Here is a 23,557-nt window from a genome sequence, read left to right on the forward strand (position 1 = left end):
TGATTATGGGCTCTTATACACCAAGGGGAAGGATATCAAGTTGAGTGGATTTACTGATGCAGATTGGGCAGAAAGTTCAGTGGATCAGAAAAGTACCTCTGGGTATTGTTTCAACATTGGATCAGGAATGACCTCCTAGTGTAGTAGGAAACAGAAGTTCGTGGCTCTGAGCTCATCTAAGGTAGAATATATGGCAGCAAGCACAGCTTCGTGTGAGGCCATATGGCTTAGAAAACTACTGGTGAACCAATTCAGAAGAAATATGGAGGCGACCAAGATCATGTGTGATAATCAGAGTTGCATCAAACTCTCTGAAAATCCAGTGTTTCATGATAGGTCAAAGCATATTCATATCCGGTGTCACTTTGTCAGAGACTGTGTCCAACGAGGAGTTGTACAGTTGAGCTACACTCCTACAGGAGAACAGGTGGCAAATATCCTCACCAAGGCCCTTGGAAAATCAAAATTTGACTACTTCAGGGAAAAGATGGGGATGGTAAAGAATCCCTTTCAGAAGTAGAAATGAGTGTGTTAGCAGCACGAATGAAGAGGGAGTTGCAGTGCAGATGTAGTGTTGGGAGAAAGGACCAGCAACAGCACAGATGCAGAGGGAGTTGCAGTGCGGATGCAGTGTTGGGAGAAAGGACCAGTAGCAACACGGATGCAGAGGGAGTTGTCGTACAGATGTAGCAGTGGCAGTAACAGAGTCATGGGCAGCAGTAAAGGATGCAGCAGTGCAGAGGATGTTGGGTAGGGAGGCTTAGCATCAGCACAGGGACCGATGTCGGATGATCAGGGTAATACTCAGTGAGGAGTATTACTAGAGCACAGTCCTCGCTAAGAGGGAGTGTTGATTTGGGGTAGCATCAGATGTGCTCTAGCCACGAAAATTGGTGGAGAGGCTAAGGCACATGAGATCTCCAATACCCAGAAAGGGTTTGGGCAGATCCTAAACAGTTTGGGAGATAATGCAATAATTAATATTTTTAATGGAGTCCCTAAGTCTAAACTTAGGGAAAATAAAATATTAATCTGTATTAATATAAAACTGTGTTAGAATAGTCCAAAAGTCATGGATCAAGCCAGATCTAATCTTAGTCGTTAATTAGGGACTTAATCTCGACCGTTGATTTGTCAACGAGAAAAGTATAAGAGGAGGCTTAAGGGTCACTTGGATAACACACTGAGGGAGACCAGTGAGTTCAATTTCTAGAGCGGGGTTAGCTGAGAAATTGAACCAGTGGTCTAGAGAGCAGTCAGGAGGCATCAAGTACGGAACAGAGAGACAAGAGATCAGCACAGAGGCAGACGCAAGGCCAAGGGAGCCACGCAGAAGCAGTAGAGACTGCGCAGAGCCTCAACAGGAGTGACGCAGAAGACCAGAGAGGCTACGCAGAGTCTCAACAGGCTGACGCAAAGGGTTTTAGGTCACGCAGAGGTCAGTAGGGCTGACGTTGGGTTCAGAATAAGTGCTGGAAAATTTGTCTATCTGTGGGTAAGCCAATTTGGCACCCCGTTTTACTAGAAAATTGCTGAATAATAAAATCCTCCCTTGCTGCACAGTGCACCGGTTTTCCCACGTTGGGTTTTTCCGAGGACATTAGTCGAAAATAATTGTGTCAATGTGTTGATTCTTGTGCATATGTTTGTTTCTGTATTACGGTGTGATATCTACAGCAGTATTTATTTTAATGTTTATTGAAGTAATTTCATGAATAACTTATGGTGAAATAAGTAAGAAAAGTAAATCAGTTGTTGTAGTGATAGAATTTTAACATTTTGAACTTTGAAAAAATGTGTACAACTGCTTCCTTGGACTTGTGACAAAAAGTGTGCAACAGGTCTAAAGCACAATCTACTAAGTGAAAGTCAAATTATTGATCAAGGGTATGATCTCACATTACATTCTAAAGAATGTGAAATAAGAAAAGCAGGTTCATGAAGGTTGGTAGCAAATGCAATCAGGTCTCCAAACAATGTATATGTCCTCAATGAAATTAAAAGAAAGAGAATCTACTTTATGGGAGTAATATTCCTAACATCTCATCAATAAAAAAAATATAAGATAAGTGAGAGATTGTCGCACCTCATGCCACATTAAGAATATGGGAAATTTTGGGAGTGAGTTGCAAGAGAAGGATGATGAAATGGTTTGCAGGATATGAATTAGCAACAACCCCTATATGTTAAAAGAGTTAAGTTGTAGACAAAAGGAAGCATAATCCCAGCGGGAGTAGTCCCAAAAAGAAGAAGTAAAAGGAAGTTCAAGCATAGGGGGAGCAGTCTTGAGCAGAGCTACAGAAGAGGAAATGTTGCATGCAAGGATAGATAGACATAGCCTTGACATGGGGAGCCTGGTTGCAAAAAAAGAAGCAAGCAATCAAAGGAAGTAATTGTTTTGTGTTAACATCTCAAGGGGGGAATTGCAGCCAAAAGTCGAAACAACTCTTTCCCATTGATGTCCAAGGGGGAGAATATACATAAGGAGGGATAGCAGACAAGGGGAGCAATTGCAGTCACTAAGAGAAGTTGCAAATAGGAAAAGTTGCAGACACTAAGAAAATTTGCATATAGAAGAAGAGTTACAAATAAGGAGAAGCACAAGTTCAAGGGGAGCATCCCTTTGTCATTTATGTCAAAGGGGGAGAAGTTGCAGGCACAAGGAAAATTGCAGACAGGCGGAGTTCTTTGATATTATTGCAGTATTGACTAAGGGTTGTCATCAATGACAAATGGAGAGATTGTTGGAAATATTGTTGTCATTGATGTCAAAGACAGGGGGATACTACATATGTCCAAGATAAAGATTGGAAAATGAAAATTGTTGAAATATTGTTTTTGGACTTTTGATGCCCAGTTTGGATACCCTATCTTTGAAGGCATTTCTACTCTAATTTCTTATAGATCAAATTGGAGCATAATATATATGGTTGGAAATTTTATTCCAAGACATTTCCAACAGTAGATGACACTCCCTCTAACTCCATAGGAATGAGGAGATATGAAATATTTTGTCAGGATGACCCAACCAAAGTACAAGCAGGCTAACCTAACCAGTTTTACAAGTCAGCCCCATAAGTGAATGTACAAACACTATAAATAACAGGCATATCGGTGAATTTGAACACCAATCCATCGAAGAAGAGATTTAATGTCGCAAGAGAAGCTGATGAATAATTTTGGGGTGATTCTTGGAGTCTAAAGGTGGAAGCAAAAATGTGATTTATGGGGTGAACGAATTATCTTCGCATTTTCAATATAAATTTTATTTTGGAATGTTTCAGATCGTGAAACTTGGAGGTGCGAGAGAGAAGATATTCATGTACTTGTGGTTAAAATTTCAGACCCTATTTCGCTATACTTTCAAAGATATGCTCTGAAGAAATTAGACCTCCTGAAAGCTCCTGAAATCTTCTTCAAACAGGTCAGCTTGGTAGTTTCGGCATAACTTTTCTTCTGAAATGTTTCGGAATGTAAAACTTAGAGGATACAGCTAGAAGATATTCATGTACCTATGGTTAAAATTTCAGACCTTGTTTCGCTATACTTTTGGAGATATGGTCTGAGGAAGTCAGGCTTCCTGAATGCTCCTGAAATCTTCTTCAAACAGGTCAACTTGGTATTTTCGGTGTTCGCTATAACTTTTCTTCCGGAATGTTATGGAATGTGAAGCTTGAAGGATACACATAGAAAATCTTCATGTACCTATGATTAAAATTTCAGACTTCAATTAACTATAATTTTGGAGACATGGTCACAAGGCTTTAAATAATTAAAAATTGTCATTAAACTGATTCACTCCCCCCCTACCCCCTAATATAATCGTGAATCCAACAATGAAAACTTCGGAGATATGTTGATGTGAGCTATCAATTTCAATACAGTACCAAAAGACAGATCATTTTCTTCAATAAAGGAGTTCTTCTGCTAACTGTGGGCAGCCAAATTCTGCATTCTTGAGGATAAAATTGCTTGGGCGCATTCTATAATGAGGATTTCAAAGGTCACTTATATTTGTAAGACTTGTAACACCCACAACATACAACCAAAAATATTTTGGCTCCATCAGCCAAAAAAGCTTCAATAAAATTTAACAATTGAAAGATACAAACATCCGGCAAGGCATTGATAACTGCTCATGGAGAGGCAGTACAAAAAACTTCAACTCATACTTCATAACACCTGTCTGATTGTACTATTCCTTTGTTAATTCCCATTCCAAAACAAATTGCTCGCTAGCAACAACTCAAAAGCTTGCAGATGAAGCAAATGAAGTCATGATGTATCCATAGAGTTTGTTGCGGTATGAAATTTGAAAAGCAAAGGAGCGGTTTGATGGAAAACTGAAACGATGAATCTAACGAAAATATTTTTCACATAATATGCAAGACCAAAGTTTATCAACCAGCATCTTCTGCTTGTTGATAAGTTAATTAAAGGCCAGTGCAAGCGACCTAGAGGCAGCACATGAAAAACATCAGATATGTGTCTTCATTTTTGGCTAAGAAGCACTACGTAGAACAACATGTATTTGGCTCAAACACTAGAAGTTTATTATACATAGAAAAGACATAAGTGTTCGTTGAAATAGAGTCTACCCTAAAGAGAAAATATGCTCTTAGTCTATAGAAGAGAGTAAAATCTATTACATATAAAGGGATTTTTGAATGTAGGCCCTTGTATTCATGCAAGAGTGCAGAGGCTTGTTTCTTCAGTTTCACTCTTTTAACTTTTTTTGTTATAATAATAGAAATTACTAAGTTTCCTAACTGACCCTTAACACCAGAAACCAAGTAGGCATGTACTAAATTGATACCACCAGAGATTTCTCTGAGTTAAATCGTAGCTGGGAGCAAGATAAGATACCCTTAGAGCACACCATTAATGACCAAATATTGAAAAATAATCTATCGTCAGCATCTATTGAGGACTTAACAAGAAACTTACAAATGCAAATATATCTTCAAAAGACATGATATCCATATAAAACTTGAGGTATGCATGAAACATATTTCAGATAATGAATCCTGAATGTGATTTTTCTACCTAAGTTTCCTAATTTAGCACCTGCCCATCTATCAATCAGAATAAGTTGGTATTGAACATACCCCTTCTCTTTTCAGAATGTGTGTAGTGCAGTGTAATGCATTTCGGTACTTAAAAGCATGGGCTTCTGTATTTTGTGCCTGGAGGTTCACCTGCATAACATTGACATAGATTTAGAATATGAAAATCTAAAAATACCAGGCCTTAGTCATAATAAGTCTATTGCCAATCATTAGAAACTTCCTGCCTGAGGTTTACACTGCTTTCACATTTAACTTCCAGAATGTGCATAAACAACTCTACCAGCTCACATACCCCATCAGGGGTAGACCAAGTGGTTGGAATTCATGGTGTTAATGCCACCCACCTTGGTTCAAATCTCATCTAAACTCAGCGTGTGATTGCAGGCTTTGCGTGAAAGCCAGGGTTTGTAGTGGCAGCCCAACAGTTTCAATGCATGATCTTGCAGGCATGATTCCGCTCAGTTACTGATTCCCCAGTCTGCAAACCAAAAATAAAACTCTACCAGCTCATATTAAAGCACCACCTTCTACGATTATGATTGGCTATATTTTCATATCTTGTTACCTAGCTTTTAAAATCCAGTATTTTATCTCATTATATAGCCCTTAACAGACTATATTTTATCTTATTGAAGAGCCCCTTTATACCGGCTAGTTTCTTTTACAGAAAATTTGGATAAAGAAGGGAAAATGTAAGACCTTAGAGGGAATGCTTACCAGAACATGAATTTGCAAAATGTTTCATTTTGTGATGTGTTATTTACCAACACAACTACCGCATACTCCTTCAGTACTCACATCATGCTGTGACATCGAGCATCCTAAGACACAACCTTGGATAAACCCTACCATGTGATTTATTCACTTTAACTGGCATAAACAGTCAGGTAGGCCCATGGCTAATTATACAGTAAACTATATTATATAACACATTTTAGCCCCTATGTCTTTATTTCTGGACCCCTGCAGTACGTTGAGGAAGTGTACATTGTTTCTTACACAACGAAGTCACCAAACCCAACTCAGCCCAAGACCCATTTTGGCCAAAGGGTTAAAGTTGACTTGTGATCAGCAAAGAACCAAGGGTCAACCCAGCCATGACTCAGCAAATACAAAAATATAAAATATTAACAAGATTTTCAACAAAGGGTATATATTTTGCATTGAAATTTGAAATTAAAGTTTACAATGTATATAATGCAAAAAGAACACATTTTGTTTTCCAGTATTGTATAACTATGTACATGATAACATCAAAAACTCCACGGACCATGGCATGAAGAAAAACAAAAACTTATAAATCATATGACATGAATATGAAATGCGATAGGTGCCTTAAGCTTCCCTACCTGTGAAAAAATCAGCTCTGAAAAGTGTGCCCTAGAATCCTAGATGCCCCTGCTGGTGGAAAAATCAGCTCTGGAAGTGTGCCCTTGCTGTTGAAAAAGACAGGTCTAAAAACGAGGTCCAAATTCTGAAAGTCTTCCCTAGCAGTGAGGAAATGAGGCTGGACTCTGATTCTCTGAAAATTTGTGTCTTAGCTCCCCTCAATTCCTCAGAAAAAAAGCATAAAGCATGTCCTAATTATTGTTTCCGTCAAAAATATGTAGCATGCACTGTAAAAAAAGGCAGAGGTATGCCACCGTAGTCATGCAATAACTGCATGTGGGAGGTAGCCTCACTGTGCAAAGAGCCCTGCACAAAAGCAGCTCAAAGTTTCACTGCAAATAAAAAAATGAGCCCAAACATCCCTTGGTTTTTATTGCTTAGCATCCCAACAATACGAGGTAGTCAACACTTCATTAATTGTCATTCTCAAGTTCCAACCATAGTATTAATAATTTCTCTTCAAAAGTAGACCATATTTACTGTGATGATATGGATTCCACCTCTTTTCTCTTTCTTCTCTTTTTAACTGCTTTAAAAGTACATTTAAACCTTGTATTTATCCCATGTGCTTGTGAACTACCAAGAGTGGTATCTGTTAAATTACTGTATTGATGTTCCACCAAGGGTCCGAGATAGAGGAGCATGAGAGTGGGGAGATGCACAAGTGGAACGTGTGGGAGCACCCCCAAATTTTAGGGAATTTCATGGGGGGACGGGCAGAAGTCAGGGTCCACAGCATAGGGGTCCGGACTCTAAAACTTTAAAAATAAATAATAATAATAATAATAATAGAATTCCCAACAATAACAATTCATCTCATGCAAATTCATCATTGTGCAATCCAATGGAAATGCTATAATCCTGACAATCCTAAAATACTAAAAACTGTTAAGTCTGTTGAGTTCTGAATAGGATATGAAATTTCACTTTCTCCATATGAAGTCCTATTGCTGAAATATGTAACTAGGTTTGGTCTTCATAATGGCATATGTAATCATGATTTTATGTATTTAATGAAAAGAGAAAAATAAATTTATTATATGTTCTTGAGGCATGGGTTTCATGCTCAAAGAAAATTTATTTTTAAGTCAAGCACCCATTGAGTGCTTCTAGGTTTGTCATAAAGTCAATTGAGTCATTGTCATGTATTGAAGATCCATTTGGGCATGTTATATATTGTATAGAAAAATTTATTGAATCAAAATAGAGTCAAACGACCCTCCAGGACCTCGTCATGGCACAAAATCAAGTCAGCCTACATGAAGGGACAAGTCGGCCTCAAGATAGCAATCCGTACCCCTCACAAGCCTATAAATAAGAAGGAATTTGACCTCATTTGCACACTCACTGAAGCAAGTTCGATCTTCTCAAGATAGAATTTGGAAAAGGATGAAGAAGAAGAAGAAGATCAAGCTCGAAGTTTTTGGGCCTCTCTCTCTCTCTTTCGTTAGGTTTTCTACAGTTTCTGGGCTAGACAAAATTCTGAAGTTGCATCGAAGCTATGAAGCTACAAGATCGAAGTTGTGAAGCTGCAAGGTCGAAACTGTGAAGCTACAAGATCAAAGTTGTGAAGCTGCCTCCAAATCAAAGTTGTGAAGTCGCTCAGTTAAAACTGCTAAAGCTGCAGCAAGGTCGAAGTTGTGAAGCTGCTAGGTCGAAGTTGCTAAAGTTGCTAGGTCGAAGTTGCAAAAATTGTTAACGGGTTGAAGTTGCTGGAGAAGTTGTTGGAAGGTCGAAGTTTGTTGTTGGAAGTTGTGTAAGGAAAGTTCATCGAGAAGGAAGGATGACTTGGTCTTGGTGTGAAAATTCTTGAATCTAACACATCAGAAACCCCTACTGCAATTATTGGTTTACAATCTCCTACTTGTTCTTTATATTAACAAGTTATTTAATTGCATAAACATCGAAGTAAACATTATTGCAGCCTTCACATATATACAGATTGTGCACTGAAATAAATAGAGACAATAACACAAGGGACACCATTATTTTTGGACAATTGTCCCCGGAAAAACCCAATTCGGGAAAACTGGTGCAGCATATAGAGGGTTTGTATTATTAAGCAGATTCGTGAATACAACTAGGGTGCCAAAAATGGCTCACCCAACAGAGAATATCCTTGGCAGTAGCACCTATATCCGGAGACAGATATTCTGGAAAATTAGCAACCGGATGATCAAACCCCACAGCGACTCCGGTTGTTCCCTATGCTGGACAGCAAAAGCTACTCCAAGCACTACTCAGGGACTGCATCACTCCTCCAGGAGCTCCGTCACCCTATCCTCGCTCAGAATCTGTTGATTTGCTCCCAGTCTGCCCCACTGAATCTCCCCAATGCTACCTCTAAAGCCCTCTACGACTTTTGCGTCAGCCTCTACAGCTTCTGTGTCAGCCTCTATGGTCCTCTGCGTCAGCTCCTACGGCCTCTGCGTTAGCCCTTCTAGGGCCTGCGCTCTCTCCCGGCACTGCGCTGCCTCTCTGCTATGTATTCTTCAGCCTGTATTAAAATCCCTTGCTAAACTGCCCCTCACTGCAACTGATCACTAACTCGATTTCCTCAGCAAACCTCACCCTAGAAAATCGAATTCTTGATCTCTCTTGGTGTATCTCCAACTAACCCTCAACCCTCCTCTTATACTTTTCCTGTTGAGTCTTCAATGGCCGGATTAAGTCCCTCATCAACGGCTAAGATTAGAACTGGCTTGATCCTCGTCACTTAGAACTTTCTCACCCATATTATATTAATACACATTAATATTTTTATTTTCCTAAGTTTAGACTTAGGAACCCATTAAAAATATTAATTATTTTAATATCTCTTCATCCGGGTGGCATTTCACCAAACGATTTATGGGTCTTGGAGACCTCATCTGCCTTAGCCTCTCCACCAAATTTCATGGCTAGAGCACATCCGATGCTACCAAAAATCAACACCTGTTAAGTTTAGGCAGTGATGCGGGGGAGCGCCCCCCCCCCCCTACGAACCCGCTCCCGAAGCGCGCTCCGGGCGGGAGCGACTCGGGAGCGGGTCGGGAGCGCGCTCCCCAAATCGCTCCCGGACGGGAGCGATTTTCGGGAGCGCGCTCCCGTAAAAAAATTTGCGCTCCCTGGTCTGTGAGGGAGCGCTTCAGGGAGCGATCGCTCCCGCGCTCCCGGAGCGCTTTTTAATGCCCGGGAGCGATCGGGGAGCGATCGCTCCCGGGCATTAAAAAACGCTCCGGGAGCGAATTTTAAATTTCCGGGAGCGATTCGGCGGAAAAAAATTCCGCGGACCCGAAAAAAACAAAAAATTAAACTAATTTTTTTGGATTTATAAGCCCAATGGGCCAAAACAAAATCATTTCAATGAGATTGAGGTTGAGTTTGAGAGCAAAGGAGCAAGGAGCAAGAGCTGAGGAGCAAGGAGCCAGAGCTGAGGAGCGAGGAGCAAGTGCCAAGGAGCGAGGAGCAAGCTTGCAGAGGTAAGTAACTTAATCATTTAGTTAGTTTAGCTGGTTAGGTAGTTAATTTGGTTAGTTTCATTTACCTGTTTGAGTTTAAAGATCATTAATTTAAATTAAATTAATAAATTAAATGAATTAATCCCAATAAACTAAATTAATTTGCAGATTCAAGACTCAAACCCTACAAACATCAAACACGATGGACCTGAGCATTTTTATTGGCATTTTCCTCTTCCTGGTCCCCTTTCTGGTTATTATGGTGGTGGAGAGTAGGAAACGGAGGGGGCCTGAAACTGAAGAGGTGGATGAAGAAGCCGGAGGAAGTCAAATAGGTGAAAACCCCAGTGAGGAGGATGTGGAGGGTGAACATGAGGGTCAAAAAACTAAACAAGACCAAACTCCATTGTGGAAATATGTTCACAGGCCTGAAACAGGGAGAGGGGGTGGAACCACTAAATTTCATTGCCCCCATTGCAACAGTGATTTCACAGGCTCATACACCCGTTTGAGAAGACACCTTTGCGGGAAAAGGGCATGGGATGGAGAGAAACAAATAGGAATCAGAACTTGCGACGCGGTGTCAACAGTTGATAGAGCCAAATACATAAAGGAAGAGGAGGACGCCCAATACAAAGCAAAAAGATCAAGGGGTTTCTTTGAACCAAGCTCACAAAGAACTCCTTCAGCATCCTCCCAAGGCAGTGGATATGGACATGGAGGCTCAGGGTCATCATCTTTACGCCGTAGAACCATATCAGATTTCCTTGATGAGGGGTGTAGGAATGATGTGGATTCAAAAATTTACAGGTTCCTCTATGCAAATGGGATACCATTCAATGTTCTACGCTCACCTTATTGGCACGAAATGGTTTCTGCCATAAATGATGCCCCTAAAGGATACAAGAGCCCTGGGTATGACAAGGCAAGAACAGTTGGCCTTGATCATGAAAAAGCAAAAATATCACATTCTTTGAATAAAATGACAAGTTCTTGGACTGACAATGGGGTGTCCATTGTATCTGATGGATGGACAAATGTAAAAGGCAAGCCATTGATAAGTGTTCTTGCTGTGTCCCGAAGTGGTCCCATTTTTCTAGCTGCACATGATTACTCAGACAAGTTCAAGACCGCTATCAACATTGCAGAAGCATTGCTTGAAACAATTGAGCGTATTGGCCCATACAATGTCATCCAAGTCATCACTGATAATGCTCCTAATTGTAAGGCAGCGGGAGCAATTATTGAGGATAGATACCCGAACATATTTTGGTCTGGATGTTTGGTTCACACATTGAACCTTCTGTTGCATGATATTGTCAAAAACAAAAATGAACAATACCAATGGATTGGGGATTTGTACAAGAGAGGAAAAAAAATGATAAAATTTATTACAAATCATAGCAATACCCATGGCCTTTTCCGCAGTCACTCGAGATTGGAGTTGCTGAAGATTGCGAGGACTAGATTTGGTAGCTATTACCTCACCTTCAGGCGCCTTTTGAAGGTAAGAGAGGGTTTAGCTAGCATGGTATCAAGTCCAAATTGGCAGGTGTTAAAGGAAAGGGCTACAAATGTAGCTGACATTGCAGGTTTTGAAACGGTGGAGGAGGCCGCTCTTGATGGGCAGTTTTGGACAGCTGTGAGACAGGTATTGGATTTCACCAAGCCAATTTATAACATGATTCGGTTTGCAGATACAGACAAACCAGTGATTGGCGAGGTGTATGAGCAAATGGATACCATGTTGGGGGAAATAAAAGACATTGTTAATAACAGAGATCCCGACTTGTACAATCTAATTCACGATTGTGTGTGTGAACGGTGGAAAAAACTTAACCTTCCACTACATTGCTTGGCGTATATCCTTACGCCAAAATACTACTCAGATTCTTGGTTGGGCAAACCTGCAGCAGGGGGTGGTGTTAGGACCAAACCCCATTTAGATCGAGAGGTAACTAAAGGATATCTGGATGCATTAGAAAAGTTGGTGCCTGACAGGGAGGAATGTGCAGCTGTGCGCCTTGAAATAGGCAGATACTTCACTGGCAGTGGTTTGTATGGTAACTTCCATGCAATGGACGACAAAGATAAATTTGATTCTCTCACATGGTGGGAAACATATGGCGGCGACGGACTTTTGCGAAAATTGGCATTGAAAGTTCTTGCACAGGTTGTAAATTCTTCTTCTGCAGAGAGGTGTTGGAGCACCTACAGTTATATACATAATGTGAAAAGAAACAGGCTCAACGAAAACCGAGCAGAAAGCTTGGTTTATGTGCACTACAATTTGAGGTTGTTGAGCCATTACTGTGATCGGGCTAATGAAGATCCCACATATAAAATTTGGGACAATCACCCTGAGGACGACAATTTAGAGGATGGCATTGTACATATGGAAGAACTAGAAGATGAGCTTGTACGGGATGAAGCTGAAGCAGCTGCAGCAGCCATGCCACCTCCACCTCCACCATCCAGTAGCAGTTCTCGGGGCCCGAGTCTTGTTCCATTGCTGTCGCCACCTCCATCGACACCCTCGCGTGGAGGCTCTAGTTCTGGTCGTCGGTCTGGGCGGGAGACTCCTAGAAGACCGCCAAGACCTACTTATACTCCTGGAGACTCTCGTGGCAAGGGCCACTTGTAGATTTACAGTTTACTTGTCTTTTTTAGTTTCTATTAGACTTGTCACTTTAGTTTTCATAACTGTTCAGTGTTGAGTTTTGAGTCCTTGACTCTTGACTCTTGACTCTTTCATATCATTATGACATTATGATATTTTTTGTAAACATTATATCACTGTGACAATGAAAATTTGAAGTTTGAAGTTGGGCCTTGGCAATTATAACTCATTGGTAATGATTGTGAATTATGAATATGATGCTTTGTGAAAGACTAAAGTTGTTTCATTTCATCTCATTATTCATGTTTCATTTTATAAATTTTTAACATTTCATATCATGTTAACAGTTACAAGTTAGGACTTAGAAATATCTTCGATATTACTTCTTGTAATGGTTAAACTTGGCTTACAAGTACAACTTGTTACTTTGGTGATCAATGATGATAAATGTTATTGAATTGAATGTTATTTTAATTTATTATTTTACTAAGGTTGATGACGATTATAATTTCTAGATGATTGATGTGATATGGTTCAATGATCAATTTATGTTTTTTTATGTTTTTTATGTCTATTTCATCATTCTACATGTTTTTGTTGACATATATGTATCAAAAATTAAAAAATATAAAAAATATATATATTTTTAAAAAATCGCTCCGGGATTCGCTCCCAAACCGGGAGCTTCTGAAAATGGTCGCTCCCGCTCCCGCTCCCGCTCCCGCTCCCAAGTAACACTGAGTTTAGGTATGTTCTATGCTTATAGCAATTTATTTTAATTTTCACAGTTAGCTCAATATCTTTTCCAGATTAGCAATCACATCAGCATTAAAGTAAACTGCAGATAAAACATAAACATAAATCGCAAAAGACAAGCCAAGACAAGAGGACACAAGATGTGGCGCTAGCCAGGGACAAACCCAATGTGGGGAAACCCTTGATCAATTCTTCTTATATGTTCTTCAATAGTTCAGCAAAGAGAGAGAGAGAGAGAGAATACATTTACAACAGAAGTTGACACTTTGACTTATCTAGATAAGAGCATAGATCATCTTTAAGAAGATGATACATGAAATCAGTTGAAGACATGTTGTTTCAACTGATTCTCCAAGGTGACTCCTTCACCTATCATCGTGTTGCATCTCGTCATCATGTTGCACCTCACTGTGCTGCACCATGCTGCACCCATCATCACAATGCTGCATCTTATCATGCTTCATCAATCATGACAGTACCCTTCACTGTACTACATCATGTACCCTCATGTGCAATTGTTGCACCTTGTTTTGCCACCATGTGCTTGTTGCACCTTGCTTACCATACTGTTGTCCCAATTGCTATTGCAGCGCCATGTCTTGTTGTTGTCCCAATTGCTATTGCAGCACTATGTCTTGTTGTTGTCCCAATGCTTACTGCTATCAATGTGCCTTTGTTGCCATGTCACAGTTGTCCCATGTATCTAAACAGCACTATGTACCTTGTTGTCCCATATATCTTGACAGCACTATGTACCTTGTTGTCCCATATATTAGCACTGTTGTACTAGTTGCCTTGCTAACCCATGCATCTAACTATCAGTCCACAAACAACCCTCAATTCGCTGCATGCTACTGTTGATTTCTGCCTAGGTTTCTGTGCATGTACTTGACTCGTTAGGGCACACCAACAAGCCTAACGTATAGGGAGAATACCCCTGTTTTCCTTGTTGTCCTTAGAGATGACTGTGGCATAGTTAGGAGGTCCTTTCTCTCCCAACAGCTGCTGTAATAGCCCCTTACTGTGTCCCTATAAACAGAGATATACACCCCAATATCATGCATAAAACAATCATGAAACTCACCACTAGTCTGAGACCTGATTTGCACGGTAAGACTGCTCCAATGTGTCACCTCAAGCCATCCTTCTTGCCTCATGTAATCACTAAGAGTTGCAGCTCTTCTTCTCTAAAATTCGCACCCAAAACAGTTCACAAACTCGGACCTAATTCGCACTATATTTCAGACCTTAGGATTGCATTAGGGCATCCAGCGTTAAGGTTGCTTTAGGTCTGCGTTAGGGCAGCCTATAGGTCTGTGTTAGGGCAACCTTCTATCTGCGTCTAGGGCAACCTTCCATGTGTGTCTAGGGCAGCTTTCCATCTGCGTCTACGGTGTTGACCACTGGAGTGGCACCTGATGATTACATGAAGACTCCATGCCCAAAGATGATCCAGAGGACACTTGTACCATCAGATATCATCACTCAACAGAGTTTTTTAGCTCTACTTCTATCTTCTCATCATCTTTCTTCTACCCAGATTCCACACCCTACGGGGAATTGTAATAAGTGATACTAGTAATGATGAGCTTTGAGTCTGTAACAGGCTTAGGATGTTGGGACTCGATCAGCAAACAAATACACCTTGGAGTGTTTTTTTGTCTGGTTAATTATCCCTTCTTTTTCAGATGCGTGTAATTTTCTGGGTTTTTTCACTCACATTTTACTCCAAAGTCGGGGTGACGGTTTGAAGGTTGAGCCCCTGACACATCTTAATGTCTAGACTCGATGTATATTACCATACTAGATCACACAAAAAATTTCGTGGAATTTGGATAGGTCTAGGTAGTCATTTTTTAAGTTTTTAGATTTCCCGCAGGTCAAAAATTGCAAATAAAATTGTATTTAAATTGTAATAAGTGTAGTCTAGGGAAGTTGTATGGGGTATGAGTAATCAAAATTACACCTCTCACCCTCAACTTCCTACTATGACACACTTTGAGGGGTTAATAATGTGTTTTGGACCTTCAAAACCCATTAGTGGGAAATCTCGCAATTAATTAAACCAGAAATTAAATAAATAGAGAAAAATAAATATCCACACATGCTAAATGTTGTGAAAATGAGGTGGAAAATTATGGGGGAGTTAAAGTGAAGTCCCAAGGTGATGTGGACTCCTAAAATCAAGGAAATGACATGTGCTCAAATAAAATCAAATTTCTGGCATTAAATGAAAAAGCTGCTTGGAAATTCGAATTTGTGAAATTAATGCACATTTGGGAGGATTTGGGAGAATATTTGGTGGAGATTTTTGTGAGAAAATGTCCCCACATGGGTTACCACCCATATACACTTGTCATTCCACCATAAAATTTGAATTTGACACATAAGGGAAGAAGAAAATGATGTCTACTTGGCAGAATTTGATTTTTACACTTGGCATTGGAGCTCCATTCAACAAATTCGAATTTCTCTTTGGGATTGTCACCTCATGCCACTTGTTTAATCACTTCTACATTGGGATTGGCTCCAATGCCATTTGTCATTTTCATTCTTCATTGGGATTTGCTCCCAACTCTCTATATAATAGAGCCATGGGCTCTCACATTGAATAATATTGTTACTAGCTATTGTGCTTGCGGAAGCACCGCTGCCTTGTACACTTTCAGAAATATCAATAAAGACTTTGGGGTTTCATTCATGAAGTGTTGCTCCTTTTCGAGTGTGATGAATTGATGAGCATTGGTATAATTCCTTTTACTCATGCTTTGATCTAATTTGCTTCCATATGCTCTTGTAAATTTGTTAATGTAGAGCTATCTTCCATTGAAATTTGATTTAGAAGTATGCTCTAAGTATAGAATGCTCTAGTTAGTATTAAATAAATCTCTAGAGTTTCTTATCACTGTTTATATTTAAATCTATATGGAACTAATTCTTGTTTGAAGTTTTGTAGAGGGAACATCTTGTTGGGATTACAGAATCAAGCGTGAGGGGAAGTCTTTGGAGAGACCAACCCACTCTTGATACATTCTTAAAGGAGCTCTCATTTGTTCTTTGAACCTTCATAGTCTTATCTTACAAAGTGGTTTTGTAAGGATCTCGGCACATAGCTTGTGCACAAGCCGAGAACTTCTAAATTTAAATCTTTTTAAAAAAAGCATTGTACTTCATTTCTTCCATTTGCTATCTAAAAGCTTGAAGATGGCTAAGCAAAGATGAGAGTTTACTCTCACTCTTTAGCTTAGCCTTTTGTAAATTATAATTGTACATATACATTTTATCTTGTTGATTTTTCCATTAATACTTAACTTATTTTGCAGCGATTGTTTAGATTGTTTGCTAACTCTTGTGTGGTGGATTTTGAAGAGCAACTTCCCCAACATCTAACAAGTGTTTGCAGGACCCTTGGCAAGTGTTGGGGTTTCGATTTCCAAGGATGTCGTGAGCCCTTTTGAGGCTTATTTTGGCCAAGTCGAGTTCACTAGAGGGCTGCCCATTTTCCTCTTTAAGCCTTGGGCATTTGGAGGAAACTCACACCTTGTTTCCCTTGCATAAGTTTTGTGAAATCCTGTCACTACTTTCTCAAGAAAAGAGGTCTAGTGTCCAAGTTTCAAGCAATTATTGTGAGGACTCTCCTTGAAGTATAGTTAAGAACTTTGAAGGGCCCTCTTCTCATTGTAATATTAATAAAAAAGCTAATTTGCTTGTGGGAGCTTGGGATTTTTCCCATGGTATCCTATCTCCCCATTTAGAGGGAGGCTTCTCTTGGGTGGATTGACATTTGCATGGTTTAAGCTTTCATACTTCATTCACTTACATGCATGCTTTAATTGGGAATTAACACAACCTCACGATCACATTTCATTAAGTTAAAGTTTGTTACAATTTCATTTGAGCTTTGCATTTTCTTTCTCATTGTTGCTTGGAGCTACAAGCTTACACTTTACTTTGGGTAATTCATCATTTACATGCAAGCATTTTATATTATTAACAAACTTTGATTCGTTTCCATTTACCTTGGTAAATTTTTTCATGAGCACTTGAATACATGCTTCAATTTTATGCTACATTGTTATCTTTAATATTGGAGCAATTTATTGTCATTGTTTATTTGAAACAAATTTTACTTTCAAGCAAATTACTTGTATCATTTTAATTCATTGATGAAACACATGCAACACTTGTAAGCTAATTTTGTTCCTCCAATTGAAGTTATAATACTATTTCAATTTCAAGCATTGCAAATCAATCTCTTTGAAGCATTTGCATGTATCATTATTTTAATTTGCGGAATTAACACAATTTACATTTCATCCAAGCATTTTAGTGTAGGAAGGCCCCAAGCCTCATTAAAATTTTACTTCCAACATAAGTTGGTTGAAGTAGACATCTTAGGGATCCTCTACTCCTCTACTGACTCCTCACTGTGAAATCCATATCATTGGGCGAGGGTGAGGCCTGAGGATTGAAGAGTTAAATTGTGTTAAGCCCCTATACTACTAGTGTAACCCGTTGCCCCCTCGAAGAGGCTCAATTCTAAGGTGTTGATCCATCTTTTCTATCTTTTTGTGCGTTAGTTTCATAACATTTGGTATCAGAACTTTTGAACTGAGGGGTATCGAAGGAAGACCTGGAAAGATAATCAACTCTAACAGCATGACAAAGCTTCTAAATAAAGAACAACGGGGTGTAATTGCACAATTATGTTCACTAGAGGATCCCACATCGAAATCATGTATTTCTCCATATCTCCAAAACGTTTTGGACAATCATTCCAAGGTCTTTGAGACTCCCAAAGACCTCCCACCTATTCGTGATCATGATCATGCTATTCATTTGATTCCACGAAGTGTTCCTCCAAACATCAGGCCTTACATATATCCATATGCCCAAAGGAGTGGGAACTCATTCAAAAGTTGCAGAAGATCCCAGTTCAAACAGTATTGCGAGAACTTGACAAGGAAGGAAAAATCATATTGGAACCTGGAGCAGTCACAGAACCGAGAAATCGAAAACTTTGAAATAGATCAATTTCAGAGTATCTCATGAAGTGGAAAAACTTACCTGCGGAACATTCCACATGGGAGGACAAAAATTTATACAGAAGCATCAAGAACTACTCAAGCGTTGAGGACAACACTTTTTGAAGGAGAGGGGCATGTTAGGTCCCTATACTACTAGTGTAACCCCTTCTTATTATTAGTACAACCCCCTTATTATATTGTTGTGCCCATGTAGTCCCCATATTGTTATTATTGTGCTCCATAGAAGCCCACTATTGTTATTATTGAGCCCTTACATTGTTATTGTTATGTCGGCTCTAATTATATTATGACCCCTTAGACTCCTATATATAGAAAGGATGTCTTGTCATTTGTATCATCCAAGAATTGTTCATTTGTGTAATGTCAAGGAGGTTGCCCCCTCGAAGAGGCTGAATTCTAAGGCGTTGATCCATCTTTTCTATTTTTTTGTGCGCTAATTTCATAACAAATTGTAATCTTGTTGTAGAGCTAATTAATAAAATTAACCAAGAGCACTTTTCATTACATTTACTTTACTTGTCTCTTGATGGTTTGAGTTTTCATATGCAAAGTCTATTCCAAAAGCAAGTATTGTAATCATTTCAAACAAGTGTTTTATTTTCATGTTTCAAGTCTAATTGCATATTGATGTCTTGGTTTAGCACTTCCTTTCTTTTACATTTCCAAGTTAATTACTAATTTTTGGGTTTTGGCAAGATATGTTTCACATGTTTTGATTTATAAAGTTGATTATCTCAAAAGCATTTTGTATCTTACATATCTTGTGTTAACAATTCTTATTTACATTTCAGGGTTACTTTGTTTTCTCTTTTGAAAGCATTGCATTTTACTTGAGCAAATATGTCTTTAAATTGTTGAGCAAATTCCTTATAAGGCACTGGTTTTATGGTTTTTAATCATATTAATGATTGGCATTGTTATTTCAAGTTGCTCACTTCATATTTGCGCATAAATCCTTAATAGTAATCCATTTTTACTATAACACTCTCCTAGAAACTCACATCTTTTAACTTAACTTTTCATTAGGGACCACCCCCCTTAGCTAACCTAGGAGATAGCTCAAACGGAGAGAGTCGGGATTAATGTGACAGCCCCTTCTCTAAGTTCCCTGCCACCAACCACACCTTGTGGGGTTGAAGGCTTTTCTCACTGACTTGTAGGTAGGTGTAGGTGGCAGGGTCAACATCTTTGGCGCCGTTGCCGGGGACAAGTCTTCTTGTACATGCGAAAAATCGACTAACCTTTTGGTTTTAGCATTTTGAACTTTAGATTTAGATTCTTGTTCAAGTGGCGACTCCACTCAATTCAAATTTTGCAAGAGTCTCTACTAGGAGAAATGCAAGTGGTCTAGTTAGCCCCTCTCCTGATCCTGAAAGGGTTTTAGAGAGAGGTTGAATAGACTTTCTCGTAGTAGAGCTCTTGCTCGTCTTGGGCAAGAGGCTATTTCTAATATTCATTTGCTTTTTCAAGAACAAGTAGAGCCTAGCATCATGAATGATCTTTTTGTCCTTGTGACTTCACTAACATAAATGGCTATCTTCACAATATCCCTAACAAGGCTATTGAAAAGTTGCCTTCCTTTCAAGGTAACAATGCCATTAGTGCTACATCACATGTGAAAAACTTTAATGTTTGTATCTTTAAATGGTGTAACACTGCTAATTATGAGGATGTGAAGATTAGGTTTTTTGTTTTATCTTTAGAAGAGGATGCTCTTGATTGGCTCACTGAGAAACCTGCTAACTCGTATAACTCTTTACACGCCATTCTAACTGCATTTTTAGATAAGTTTGGAGAGAAGAAGGAAAATAGGCATTTGATCAATGCCATTAACAAGATGAAGAAAATGAGAATGAGACTATGGAGGAATTTAACATGAGATTCAATGAATTAGTAAAAAGCATGCCTGCTACTGTTAAACCTCCTGATGAATTTCTTTTATGCTCATTTCTAGATGCTTTTGGGGTTGACACTGCCTATGAGTTGAGGAGGAAGGAGCCTACGAATCTAAATGTAGCTCAGTCTGAAGCCTTGACGTAGAAAGGGCTAGAAAGCAGTCAGGAAAATCTGAAATTCCTAGTTTCAATAGAGCGCCATCAAAATCAAATGATTACAAAGGCAATGCCAAGGAAGAAACTACACATGATCCTATTAAAGAATTAGCTCAACTCATCAAGAGCATGGAAGCAAATCACATCAAAGAAATGCAAACCATGCAAAATAGGTTGGTGGCCATGGAGAGATCACAAGCGCAAAGATTCCAAACTAGGCCAAATGATATATGGCAAAATAATAAAGGCCCTCAACAAGAGCATAGGCCTCCAAATCCATTGGAATCCACCAACATGGTAGATCAGATTCCCCCTTTTTGTAGGCCATGTAATGAGTTCCATGAAGAAGGATCAGATTCCCCCTTTTTGTAGGCCATGTAATGAGTTCCATGAAGAAGGCACATGCCCATATGTGAAGCGAATCATGGAAAGTGGCATATTAGGAGGGACAAGCGGTCAAATCAATATGTTCTCCATGGAAGATCAGATATACACCTTTGAGAGAAATCAAGAGATTGACCATAGGCCTAATAATCTTGGGGTTTACAATATGATTGCAACTTTTGACGAGGTCACTAAGTTTTTTGGGGAAAAACCTACATCTGGACAGATTCTTGCTATGGAAAAACACAAAGGGGTGACTTATTAGAGAAGGGATATCCAAGACCAGAATATTCACAGAAATTTTTCTCCTCCTACTTCAGAATTGAATTTTGACTTGGGAAATTGGGTGAATAATGCAAAGGTTTCTATCCCAGTGACAGAACTTTTAAAGATACCATCTCAAAGGGCCAAGTTACTAAGTGCCATTGATGTTACTCAAAGGGCAAAAAAGCCTAGTGAGGAACCGGAAGATGAGGAAATTGTATTGAAAAGTATGAACTGTTATGTGGGGAATGAAGATCATCTACCATTTTATGTTTCTTTGATAGTGAATGATCATCTTTTACACAACTGCATGCTTGATTCAGGGGCTTCATCAAATTTCATGACCAAGAAAGTCATGGAGCAACTGAATTTAAGGGTTTCTAGGCCCTATCACAACATATGTTCAATGGATTCTAAAGGAATTGAAGTCTGTGGGATAATTAAAGATTTACAGGTTTTCCTAGCTACATACACATATAGAATAATGACTATGGATATTGTTGTGATAGATGTTCCAGATTCATGGGGAATGCTCCTATCAAGAAAATGGGCATCAGATCTAGGTGGCAACCTTCGAATGGACTTATCATATGCCACCATCCCCATGCCTGATAATACCTTTGTCAGACTTGATCGAGAGTTAGAGAAAAGATATCATGTTGAAGATCCAAGGAAACCCAACAATGAGATTATCTATAGATCATGCCAGACAGGGAGTGATGCAGTGTTGACAAATTTCCTTCCCCCCTTAATAGAACAAATTCAAAACGAAGAGATTAAGCATAGCTCAAAAAGATTGGGTACTTCAAATTTTCCATCAAAGCATTTTCAAGACAAAGCAGTAGGATTGGAAATAAATGCATCATCATCACCATCGCAACTAACCAAGAAGAAAATATCTTGATGATGATTGCAATTTTGTTCAAGATGCCCTAGATACTATATTACATATGATTATGGAGAGTTTTTTTTTTGGGCACCGCCACTGCAGGGAAAGCGTGCAGATCTAAGGTTTGAAGCAGGGTATCAGTGTTGGGCACCATGGAGGGGTGAGGGGGGGAATTCCACTCCCTCCTACAGTCATGCAGTCTGGAACCACTTCAAGAAGCCAATGGAAGCAAAAACTGGGAGTATCAGTACAGAAAAACATCCAACCACAGGGGTAGGAAGAAAATCAGGAGGAAGTCAAAAGAGAGAAGAACAGGAGGAGGTAGTCAAAAACCTGAGCACAAGAATTTGACAGGACGCTGCAAACCTAGGTCAACCATTACACCTCGGGTGGTGTTAAGTGATCCAGCGCTACAGGTGCATAGGGACCATATGGCGACTTATGCAGTAATATGAAAATTTATGGGGATATGGCCAATGGAAAGGGCTTTGCATGCATGGATAAAAAACCATTGGAAACCTAAAGGAGAAATAACTCTTCACCTTGGGTCCAAGGGTTTCTTCACAGTAGTGTTCACAAACTTAGAGGATAAAGACAGAGTGTTCGAAAGAGGACCATATTTCTATGCCACTACAGGCCTATATATGTGACCATGGGTGATGAACTTTGTCCCGGAATTAGAAACGTTTACATCAGTGTCAGTATGGATAAGACTCTACTCCTTACCTTTAGATTACTGGCTGCCAGAATCCTTAAAAGCCATAGGCAATAAACTAGGTCATTTTTTAAAAATATCAGAAGCAACACTGCGTGGAAAATACACCTCCTTTGCCCGAATATGCGTAGAAATGGACCTTTCTGGAGCACTTCCGGACGAAATCATTCTAGAAGTATATGATGAAGAATGGGTGCAGGTGGTGGACTACGAACATGTCCCATTTAGATGTCGCAAATGTCATGAACACGGGCACCTCTTCAGAGACTGCCCTTTAAACAAAATGGAGAGCAGTATTAAAGCCACCACAGCCAAAGATACGGAAGGCTTTACCAAGGTGGGTGGCAGAGGGAAAGGAGGGAAAAAGAACCAGAAGATAATCAGCGAGGAGAAGCAACCAGGTCATAACAGGTTCAAGATATTAGAAGAAGAAGATGGGAACAATGGAACGAACCAGGTATTGGAGGATAATCCTGCAGAGAAGGAAAAAGATGAAAGCATGGAGGATAGACCTGAAAATAGCAAACAAAAGGAGGATCTGCCAAGCACTATGGAACTTGACAGGGACCATGAGATGACCCCAAGCGAAGTTGGAATGGAGGACCATGATCTGCAGGAAATTCTTGAAAGGGAGAATCTCGATCTAGAAAAGTTCCTGGAGCAGGGAAAAGCCAAAGGGGTTGATTCTCTACCACAAGAGGAGTTTAATAGAGTACAACAACTCTTCCTTTGGAGATCTCAAGCAAAGGGTTCTGGGGTCAAAAGAAACCATGATAGTCAGGAAAGCGGAGGGGTAAAAACAATGGAGGCAACATTGGGACACGGTCCTAAAGACTCAGGCAGGAAAAGGGGAAGAAAAAGACAGAATGAGTTGCTGACAAAGTGTGGAAAACTCATGATCAACTCAGGTAAGATGAAAGACCTTACTAGTT

The 23,557-nt window shown here is 39.5% G+C and overlaps 1 protein-coding gene across 1 annotated transcript in view; it reads right to left on the reverse strand.

Moving 5' to 3' along the window:
- The window catches only part of MBAC1 (Mitochondrial substrate carrier family protein), a 117,806-nt gene that overhangs the window by 41,710 nt on the left and 52,539 nt on the right, over positions 1 to 23,557 (reverse strand). Inside the window, exon 2 of the mRNA XM_089435990.1 lies at positions 5,109 to 5,198. Coding sequence (XP_089292116.1) covers positions 5,109 to 5,198 — 90 coding nt within the window. The remainder of the gene's footprint in view (positions 1 to 5,108; positions 5,199 to 23,557) is intronic.

This window comes from Pinus tabuliformis, chromosome 5_2 (genome assembly GCF_031772625.1).
Source record: "Pinus tabuliformis cultivar Carrire ecotype Pingquan chromosome 5_2, CPIR1, whole genome shotgun sequence".
Taxonomy (NCBI): Eukaryota; Viridiplantae; Streptophyta; class Pinopsida; order Pinales; family Pinaceae; genus Pinus; species Pinus tabuliformis.